This window comes from Bombina bombina, chromosome 3, assembly GCF_027579735.1.
Source record: "Bombina bombina isolate aBomBom1 chromosome 3, aBomBom1.pri, whole genome shotgun sequence".
NCBI classification, from domain to species: Eukaryota; Metazoa; Chordata; class Amphibia; order Anura; family Bombinatoridae; genus Bombina; species Bombina bombina.
Genome location: NC_069501.1, coordinates 376,499,793 through 376,510,676, shown reverse-complemented (window position 1 = coordinate 376,510,676; position 10,884 = coordinate 376,499,793). Strand labels below are relative to the sequence as shown.

General features: G+C 35.7%; 1 protein-coding gene across 3 annotated transcripts; it reads right to left on the bottom strand.

Moving 5' to 3' along the window:
• Window positions 1–1,005: 1,005 nt before the first annotated feature.
• Window positions 1,006–10,422, bottom strand: SRSF3 (serine and arginine rich splicing factor 3). Of its 3 annotated transcripts, none has more exons than XM_053706521.1 (6): window positions 10,290–10,422; window positions 9,063–9,270; window positions 6,759–6,893; window positions 3,904–3,942; window positions 1,354–1,440; window positions 1,006–1,207 (listed from the first exon to the last, which is right to left on the bottom strand). In XM_053706521.1, exons 2-6 carry the CDS (start codon window positions 9,266–9,268, stop codon window positions 1,180–1,182), a joined length of 495 nt encoding a protein of 164 aa, XP_053562496.1. In that variant the 5' UTR covers window positions 9,269–9,270; window positions 10,290–10,422; the 3' UTR covers window positions 1,006–1,179. The 3 variants fall into 3 exon arrangements, 2 of the variants coding, with proteins under 2 accessions (XP_053562496.1, XP_053562495.1); XM_053706520.1 differs by having other exon boundaries at window positions 10,269–10,374; XR_008401347.1 differs by lacking the exon at window positions 1,006–1,207 and adding an exon at window positions 4,622–5,081 and having other exon boundaries at window positions 10,269–10,374.
• Window positions 10,423–10,884: the final 462 nt, after the last annotated feature.

Sequence of the window (10,884 nt, the reverse complement as noted above, 5' to 3'; positions counted from 1 at the left end):
CTTGCATAGAGCAATACTAAAGTAAATACAATGATACAATAGAGTGGGCTTAACTTACATGCAATATAAACAATTTAAAAGGGATAGTCTAGACCCGATACTTGTTCTTTATTACTTGTTACATACCAGGCAAGCATCTTGCAATGGGTTCTCCATCTATAAGCATGCAAGTACATGAAACTTTAATAGTTTGTTAGCAGCCAAAAAAAAGCCGCTAAGCTCTGCCCATAGCTTTCTTCTTGTCCAGTTAGCCATTTTCTTGCATGGGTTTGGCAGTGCATGTATAATAATTTTCAGATAGCCGTTTCAAAATTATATAAATCAGAATGTGAGTGTAGGAAAAACGTATATAAAAAAGGAACAGTCTAGTCAAAATTAAACTATCATTCCAATAGGGCATGCAATTTTAAAAACATTCCAATTTACTTTAAAAAAAAAATTTGCTTTACTCTTGGTATTTTGTTGAAAACTAAACCTATGCTTATGCCAATTTCTAAGATGTTGACCTGCCTCTTATTCTCAGTGCATTTTGACATTGCTAGTTCATGTGTGTTGTATAGATGACATTGTGATCCCTCCCGTGGAGTTAAGAGTCAGAACTGATTGGCTAAAACGCATGTCTGTCTAAAGTATCGAGATAGGGTGGCAGTCTGCAGAGGCTTAGATACAAGGTAATCAAAGGTAAAAATAAATATTAAGTGTTGGTTTTGCAAATCTGGGGAATGGGCAATAGAGGGATTATCTATTTTCTTAAACAAATGACAATCCTGGAGTAGACTGCTCCTTTAAGAGTGATTGGAGAAACATACAAAATATACATACAATAAGGTGGGTGGAGCTTTGAAGCCATTTTTGGCTTCTAATAAATGAAAAATGTTTCATGTACTTCTTACAAGCTTACAGATGTGAAACCAGTTGCAGGATGCTTCTCCGATAAGTTCTCACTGGTAACAGTTTAAACCTATGCAAGTAGCTTGTTTTATAAAAAAGAAAATTTCAACAGTACAAAGTAAACTGGTTTATTAGTCAATTTCTGTCCAGAACCATATACAGTCACATACCCCATCACATTACAAGATACATTACAAAGCAAAAAACTAAAAAAAAAGTTTTTAAAAAGCATCACATTTCAAAACAAAACCATTTGTTGCAATTGTCTGTACACTCTTGAAGGCTGATTTATTTCCTCTCATTAGACCTAGACCGGCTGGAGAGAGAGAGAAAAAAAAAAGTGTAAATACAAATTTTACTTTTAAGAAGCTATCCAACTCTATAAGTACATACACTAAACAATTACACACAGCACAATAGGTTGCAGTGAACAAATAATCCTATGCAGTGCTAGTTCAATACCTTCGTGATCTAGAGAATGAACGAGATGGCTTGTGATTTCTCTCCCTGGACAGAGATCTTTCTCTCCTCCGTTCTCTTGAAAGTGATCTTTTTGGATTTTAAAATGGGAAAGAAAAACAAAGAAAATTTGTTACCACCGGAAGTGACAGTACTTTATCGCATTCACATTGAAGGCAGTATAAAAATGTAGCGAGTGATGGATGCAAGACATTGGAGAAATGTTCTAAGATTTACCACCACTGTCCTGTATTATAATTATTTGAGTGACAGATAAAATTAGTTCCTACACTGTACCATGCTGTAATGTTCAGAAAAGTGACATTCTAATGAATTTAAAAAAATTACAGCATTATTACATATCTGTTCATATTTAAACTGTTTAACAACCACAAGAGGTAATTAAGGGACAGTTTACTCAAAACATTTCTCTTTAATTTGTTCCCAATGATCCATTTTACCTGCTGGAGTGTATTAAATTGTTAAAAGGGACACTCAGGTTTTTATAAATTTTCATGATTCAGATACAGCATGTAATTTTAAACAACTTTCAAATTTACTTCCATAAAAAAAAAAAAAATTTGCAGTCTTATATTTACACTTTGAGTCACCAGCTTCTACTGAGCATGTGCAAGAACTCAGACTAAACGTATATGCATTTGTAATTGGCTGATTGTTATCACATAGTACAGGGGGAGTGGGAATATACATAACTTTGAAATGTGTTAGAAAAGAATCTACTACTCATTTGAAATTCAGAGTAAATGCTATTGTATTGTCTTGTTATCTTGCATTTGTTGATTATGCAAATCTGTGTTTACTGGTCCTTTAACAAGTATTTCCATTACCCTTATATTGGCAGTTAAAATAGTCTATTTAGCCTTTGGTACCCCCACCCATCCTGAAAGTTTTTGGCCTCCAGGCCAAGCTGTGTTAACACAGTCAGTAGAAGAAATTACACTCCCAGTGGGTTATAGAAGAGATAAAAGGTAATAAAATGTTAATTTTCCATTGTTCTCTCCACGTATTTGCGATTGGTTTATGGATAGCTATAAGAAAGAATCAGGAATTCACAGAATATATGTATATGCATTTGTGATTGGCTCATGACTGTCACATGGTACAGGGGGAGTGGAAATAGACATAACTGAAATTTGTTAGAAAAAAAAATCTAATCCTCATTTGAAGTTCAGGCTAAGTGCTACTACATTGTCTTTTTATCATGCATTTGTTGATTATGCAAATCTACTGTATTTACTGGTCCTTTAAAAGGGACAGTTTACTCAAAACATTTCTCCACTTTAATTTGTTCCCAATGATCTACTTTACCTGCTGGAGATTATTAAATTATTTACAAATATTTCCCTTATATTGGTTTTTGAAATAGTTTATTTAGCCTGTGGTATCCCTACCCATCCTGATAGTTTCTGGCCTCAAGGCCAAGCTGTGTTAACACAGCCAGTAGAAAAAAAAAAAAATTACACTCCCTGTGGGTTATAGAAGAGAAGGTAATAAAATGTTAATTTTCAATTGTTCTCTACAAGTATTGGCGATTGGTTTATGGACAGATATAAGATAAAGAAGCAAGTGTGTGTACACAATGTGAAAGTAATGCAAACTGATTATACCTACAAGCTCAACCCATTTTATTCGGTTGTGGCTTCAAAACACAAAATCGGCTAATTCATATACACAAATAAGCCTTAAAAAGCAAATCTCACATTTTAAACTCTGCAGCTGGTAAAATAAAGTAATTGGAAACACATTAAAAGGCCATAATACCCAAATGATGAAACACTTGAAAGTGATGCAGCATAACTGTAAAAAGCCGACTAGAAAATATCACCTGAACATCTCTATGTAAAAAAAAAAAAAAAGAAAGATTTTACCTCGAAAGTTCCTCAGTAGCCACATCCCATTGTAAAGGACTTCTAAGCAGCAAATCAGTATGTCTGTCCCAGGACAGCTAAGGGGTTGAGCCTTGTGCACTCATGTTATGTCCCTATTCAGTTTAAAGGAAGTTTACTATGAAATCTGAGAGTTAAGTCAAATCTCATGAGATCACAATAAGAGTTCATGACCTCAGCACTTTTGATGCCGATTGGCTGCAGTTAGTTTCTTTTTTACCTGCAGCCGAGTATAACTTTTTACACAGAACTTACTCTGCTGAGCTGAGGAAATTGTGAGGTAAAATATCTTCCTTTTTTACATAGATGTTTAGGTGATCTTTTCTTGTCAGCTTTTTACAGTTATACTGCATCAGTTTCAAGTGATTTAGCATATGAGTAGTATGTCCCTTTAAGGGAAAAAAACTAATGTTTAGGACGTACCCTGTACATCGTTAAGGGGATAGCATACTGTCCCTTTAACTAGTGCATAGCAGTCTCAATGCATTGCTACTGCTTCAATTACTAGTGGTGTCCTGCTTTAATATAGGTTAATGATGTATAAGAATATCTATTCAAGTTGGAAATTTCCCTTCAACACCAAATTATTTGACTGGTTGAGATTTGAGTGTCCTTAATTCCATATTTTAAAAAAAAAATGTATTACCTGCTGCGGCTACGAGAAAAGCTTCTTCTTCTTGGAGATCTAAAATGAGGGGAAAAAGAAAAATGTTACATTTTATACCAAATCACAAATTTACATCCCAAATCTCTACTCACTGTTGGACCCATCGAATTTCAACCTAAACAAGACAGACTGCCAAATCTATAACCTAGAAGGATTGGGAAAAGTTGAGATGGCAATAGCATAAGTGCAAACCCACTTCTGCCAGCGTGCCCCTACTTAGGCTGAAAACTGAGGATATTTTAAGTCATTAACCTCAACACTTGTGAGCCAAGACCAGATTCAAGAAATCCTTAACACACACAATGTATAACCCCCATTACTGCTTTTTGTGAGTATACTAAAAATTTGCTCCCATAAATTGCATGAATCATAAGTTAGAACTTGTTTGGAAGAATTAGCTTAGGTGTTTGAAACATACAAAACAAAAGTAACTATTTGGTCAGAATTGAAGCACTTAAGTCAAACAGAATGGACTTTATAGAGCTGTTTTCATGTACAACACCTAAATATGGCCCAGGCTCAAAAGGTATTGCTATCACCCTTACAAGAAAAAAAATAAAAATTCTCAAGCAAGGTCAATTGCCTCTGTACGCACAGCCAGCCTTTGAATGATCAAACCAGGAAAAAATTATAAAGCTGCTTTAAGTCTCATTTTAAAAACCAGCAGTAAACTCTGTATAAGCAGGAAAAAACTTACTAGTTTTAGGGTTTCAACAAGCTAGAAATGGTGAGGATGCCGGACAGATGGCCAAGTAGAATTTGTTGAAAAGGTTTTGCCAGGAGTTGCGTTGAATTTAGATGGTTGGCGAAGGGGGATGTTGTGGAATTTTCCTGCTTTTTTTGGTTAGCCGAAGGCTGGCGCTGCAGTTGTTGTGAAGACATTTTGACATAGTTAACAGCTGAGCTGATTGGCCAGGAATGTGTGGGCGCTGAAGGAGGGCTGCAGCAGAGTTTTGGTTAAGGTTGGAGAGGAAGGCTGAGTGGACAGCATGCTCGGGAACCAAAGGGCGGTGCAACCTGATGACTGGCCATGCCTGGGTCATGTGAAACGACACCAGCCAAGCTGAATGGGGCGCGCTGGTCACATGACGCTGAAAGGGCTAGTTGACTGGCTAATGTAGACCCAGAGGGTGGTGAGAAGAGACATGATGGTGACTCTGTAACGGTTTCATTTTATTAGATGAACCAAAAATCACAAATGAAAATAAAACAAAAAAACAAACAAAACAAAAAACACAATCCGTCAGTAAAGACATCTATAAAGCTAACAGTTCCATAATGGGAAAAAAAATAATATTTGGAGTGCATTGCTTTCTCAGCATATGAAACTCAATTTCTATTATGCATTTAAAGAGCATTTTGACTACATTTAATATAAAATGTGGTTCAAGGTCTAGATACACCAGACGCCCTGGAGTTAATTCACAGATCAACTTTACCACAAAATAGTTTCATTTTGTTCTACTAATCAGGCAGTAGATTGCTGGGAAAAAATAAAAAAAGCCCCCTGAGCGTAGCCAACACAAAACTTGAAAAGGGTGGAACAATGCTTGCAGAAAATAGTGCAACTTTATTTTAAGGTGCTAAGATTAAAAAGGGACATTAAAATCAATTTTTTAATGAAATTAAAGTGGTGCATTGCAAAAAAATACTACACAAAAATATTTTTAAAGCAAATCATGAGCAGTCCAGGCAGACACTTTATATCTTTTGTAAGGCCAATGAGGGTCAAAAGTAAAATGGCTTCTGCACTAATCTCAACCATCACTGCATCGTAGCACAGTAAAGCAAAAGGTGTAGCAAACTTGTGTGCAGGATGTCCTCCAGGATCCAAGGGTGGAGCAAGCGCAATTTACACAAATAGCAGGCAAACTAAACATATTACAAGGTTTACTTACATATTTATTGAGTGGAATGTCCCTTTAAAGATCAAACACTTTACAGAAAAAAAAAAATCTTAAGTTATACCTGCTCTTTAAAATGCATGGTAGAAAGTGTTGGAACATCATGTTCCTTATCCCAAGTGTTGCAAAGAAAGCCACACCAAATTAAATAAATTTTGCAATATTAAGTAAAATCTAGATGCAATGCAGCTTTGATTGAAATTAAACTGGGCTACAAAAAGGGAAAAATAAAAATAAGTAAAGCTATAATAAAAAAAAAAAAAAAAAAAAGGTAGTTCATTATATGAATTTTTTGTTAATTAACTCTTTAATATCAAGGACTAAGACCTTATGGTAGTCAAGGGGTTAAAAGCTGTCCTACTAAAGTGACTATACCAAAGAAGCTTAGTTTTAAATACGATCCTAGTGTTTGAAGTAAAACAAAGCTATAAATGTGTCAAAACTAAACAAAAAAAACCCCTTTCAAAATACATGTAAGCACTAGGAATGCTTGTAGGCACAACGTGTGTACAAGATCATCAACACTATTCTGTCTGTTTGCTTTGATGGGCAAAAAAATTAAAAACAAACTATTGCATAGAAATGCTCTTTCAAGTCTGAGCACTAAAACAGTAAAGAGATGTGCAAGTTACAGTATATTGAGCACAGAGCAATTTAATTGCCCAGTGCAATACCATTAGATTATAAATTATGTCAGTACACAGTGTAAATCATGGCAAAACCAAAACCTCTCTTCTTGGAGTTGCTTAAAAGCATGAATGAATGTCTTAAAACAGAGCTAAAAATGACTGCTAGCCTGCAACTAGCAAATATTTTAAGCTTACAAGAGACTTCCATGATTTTCAATTTGACACTCATTTCTACAGTCTGGACTAGGACTGCATACATTAACATTTTGTGTGGAAACACTAACCGCACTATAAAGCATACCTGCGTCGCGGTGGCGGACTCCTGCGACGATAGTCATCCCGGGGACGTCTGTTCCAAGATGGAGGCGGCCCACGATTCCGACTTCTTTTCTCACCATTGGATAGCTCTACTCTAACTCGACATCCACACAGTGTTCTGCAAATGGTACACATTTGAAACATCAGCTATGGCTCACATATCAGCATTCTAAAGACAAAAACCACTTTTGTTAAGGCATACTGAACCCACATTTTTTTCCTCAGAACTTTAAGCAACTTTCTAATTTACTACTATTACTTTTCTTCATTCTCTTGGTATCTTAAATAAAAAACCCAGGAATGCAAGTTTACAAGTTGGTCCATTTTTGTTTCAGAACTTGGGTAGCGCTTGTTGATTGGTGGCTAAATGTTGCAACCAATCAGCAAGAGCCACCCAGGTGCTGTACCAAAGATGGGCCAGCTCATAAGGTCATGATTTTTTAAATAGATACCAAGAGAATTAAGAAAAATTTGTAAGTTGCTTAAAATTGCATGCTACATCTGAATCATTTTGTTCAGTATTCCTTTACTAGTGAAAAGTAAAAATGGATTTTGCTACACTCCAGAACACTAATGCAACATAGGAACTTTTTTTTTTCCACAGCTATCTTTAAGTGAATGTAAATTTTGATGCTAAAGTGCCTGGTTTTAAAAAAAATCCAATTAAAAACAGGGGTACTTTAATTCAAACTTTACATTTTACTTGTGTTGTGAAAAAATACTTAACTTTTAAAACTTGACAGCCGCTCCAGCTTCCTCCACCCGTCGCAAAGCCTTTTCCTGGGTCTAACATGAGGAATCCGGCTTCCTCCAATCACGGCGTAGAATCAGACACTGGTTCCCCCAGGGGGCGTGATTGGAGGGATGACCTATCCATTTCTGACGTCAGAAGTGGCTTGCTACGACCGGAGGAAGCTGGAGCGGCTGTCAAGATTAAAAGGTAAGTATTTTCACAACACAAGTGAAATGTAAATTTTGATTAATTAAAGTGCCCCCAGGCACTTTAGCATCAAAATTTACTTTCACTTTAAAGGATGTGAATTTACTTATGAGGCTAATGTCCCTTTAATAAGTGACAACATTAAAAAGGGACATAAAACCCAACATTTTTCTTTCATTATTCAGATAGAGAATACAATTTCAAAACAATTCCAATTTACTTCTATTATAACATTTACTTTGTTCTCATATTTGTTGGAGATATCTAGATAGGTAGCACACATGTCTGAAGCACTACATGACAAACATATTGATATCATTTAGTGCTTTTGTTTATAGTTAAAGGGACAGTCAAGCCCCCAAAAAATAATTCATGATTCTAATAGGGCATGTAATTTTAAACAACTTTCCAATTTACTTTTATCACCAATTTTGCTTTGTTATTTTGGTATTCTTAGTTGAAAGCTAAACCTAGGTAGGCTTGTATGCTAATTTATTAGCCCTTGAAGGCTGCCTCTTATGTGGATGCATTTTGACATTTTTTCTCCACTAGAGGTCCTTAGTTCATGTGCGCCATACAGATAACATTGAGCTCGTGCATGTAGTTACCTAGGAGTCAGCACTATTTGGCTAAAATGCAAGCCTGTCAAAAAAAACTTAAACAAAATGGGCAGTTTGCAGAGGCTTAAATTTAAGGTAATCACAGAGGTATTATAGCTGTTAGTTATACAAAACTGGAGAATGGTTAACAAAGGGATCATCTTTTTTAAAACATTTCTGGTGTTGACTGTCTTTAACATTGTTGAGAAACGGCTGCCATATAGTGTTGCAGACACGTGCACACTTCTGAGTTTACATCCCAGCTGTTAAACAAAAGATGGGAAAACAAATACCGGTAATTTTATAATAGAATTAAATTGGAAAGTTGTTTAAAATGTTATGCTCTGAATCATGAAAGTAAATTTTGGGGTTTAATGTCCCTTTAAAAATATACCCCAGAGGCTGACAAATTAGTAATGAAACTTGGGACCCTGAATTTATTTTTTTCACCAAGGAGACAGGGGAAAACAAATGACAAATATGGCGGTCACCAGTAGCATTCTGCTCTTATCAGAGACTGATTTCTTCTTTTGAAAATGTGGAAGAAATCTGGCTCAGAAAGGAGCTGAACACTGCAGGCAACAGCCATATATGGCATTCAACTGAAACATCTGAATGAAAAGCTCTAATATATAAATATGTGTAAAGCTAAAGGAGGTAGGAGCTACGACTCCTGGATGTCAAGAACTGAAATAACCATTTATTAAAAAAGTAAAAATGTAGAGGGAAAAAAAAAAGCCAACATTACCTGCCATCTAACTCTCTAACTGCATCCGACGCATCTCTGGGGTCTTCAAATTCAACAAATGCAAAACCAGGAGGGTTTCTTGCAACCCACACACTCCGTAGGGGGCCATAGTAGCCAAACGCTCTTTCTAATTCTGTTTTGTTACCATTGTTACCAAGGTTCCCAACATAGACTTTACAGTCCAAAGGACAGGAGTCGCGATGCATGGCTGTAAGAATACATGTAAAACATTTTAGTATAATTAGACAGTGGTACGTCTACAAACATGAAGCAGATGTGGTGGTGGTTAAAGACACCAATTGTAATGAGATAATATATATATATCACATATATTATATCTCACATGAAAACAAAATGTAGCCTTAAAATAAATCTGAAATGGTTTTCAGAAAGGTGTGCTGAAACATAAGATAAAAAAGCATTGCTGTATATATTATTAGCCATCTTATAAACGTTGGCATAAATTTACTAGAGACAAGAGTTACAGTCTAAAACGCTCAGTTTACTGGATATTGCAGCCAATAAAATTGATTACTGATAATTACCTTATATTATACCTATAGAATAGTATGACATACGAACATTGGTTAAAACAGATACATTTCTGATCAATGAATCGTATGTCGAACTCCAATTCGACGTTAGCGTCTAAATACTACATCAATTAAAAAAAAATATCTACAGCTTCTGACAACATTCTTAGTTTCTTAAAATCAGACATAATGGATACATACATAATAGACTCTTGGCGGCCATTTTGTCTTTAGTTCGCGTAAAAAAAATATTAAAATTTAATATTTAAAAGTGAAAAGAATATACTGGGTACATTGCAATGGTGAATAGAACGCCAAAAACAATGAAGGCAAAAAAAAACCCACACATACAAAATTGACCCGTCTATGCAGTCAAGGTAGGAAATGCAGGAAAACGGCAGTAGGCCTATACCATCTATTGCACGGTTAGTACCAAATACATTTCTTATTAATGCAATGTATATAAAATAAGCCAAATATTGGTCATGTAAATAAGAAAGCATAAACAATGAGCCAATACAAAAAAAAAAAACCTTTCCCGCTCACAATTACAAAGACAAAATGGCGGCACCGCCTTTGTTTCCTCCTAAAACAACGCAGATCGCACAAAACATACTGCAACGTATGCACTACAAAAAAAACATGTATACAAGACACGGCTTTGCTTCGTTACCCATGCTGTATCTGTAATTACCGAAGGTACGCGAATACGACTTCGATGAGCTTTCGTTGTCTCGATTACTGCCCCAGGTCTTCTCCCTACCTTCTTCGAGCACAAAATGGCTCTCTACTCGTTAGTGAGCACAGCATAATAGAATTAGTTGGTCCTGTGGCCCAATCAGTTGCAAGCCACGACAAGAACACGTCACGACCACACCCACCTCAGATGCTCAATGCTGCACTATTCGTATTCATCAATGAATGGCTACAAAACTGCAGTTGTGGTTACTGATTTTTAGTTAGCAAAATGGCTGTATAAATATTATTAGTAGCTGTAGGATGAACTTATAAATTAGGAATAGCAAATGCGAGTTTGGCGAGTATCAGAGTTATCAAGTCACACAGAGATGGTGACACACTATTTTGAGTGTCTTCTCCGGATTGCACAAAGAATAACGATTTTTACAATATGAACAGGGCTTTAGATTTAATTGTGTTTCTCTTTTGTGACCTCAAGTAACAGCTGTGCATGTAATGGATATCTCCTGTGAATTTAAATTAAAATCATCAATGTAAGTTCCTTTCTATAGTAATTTTTAATAGTCAAGGATCATTTTTTTGGTACAAGT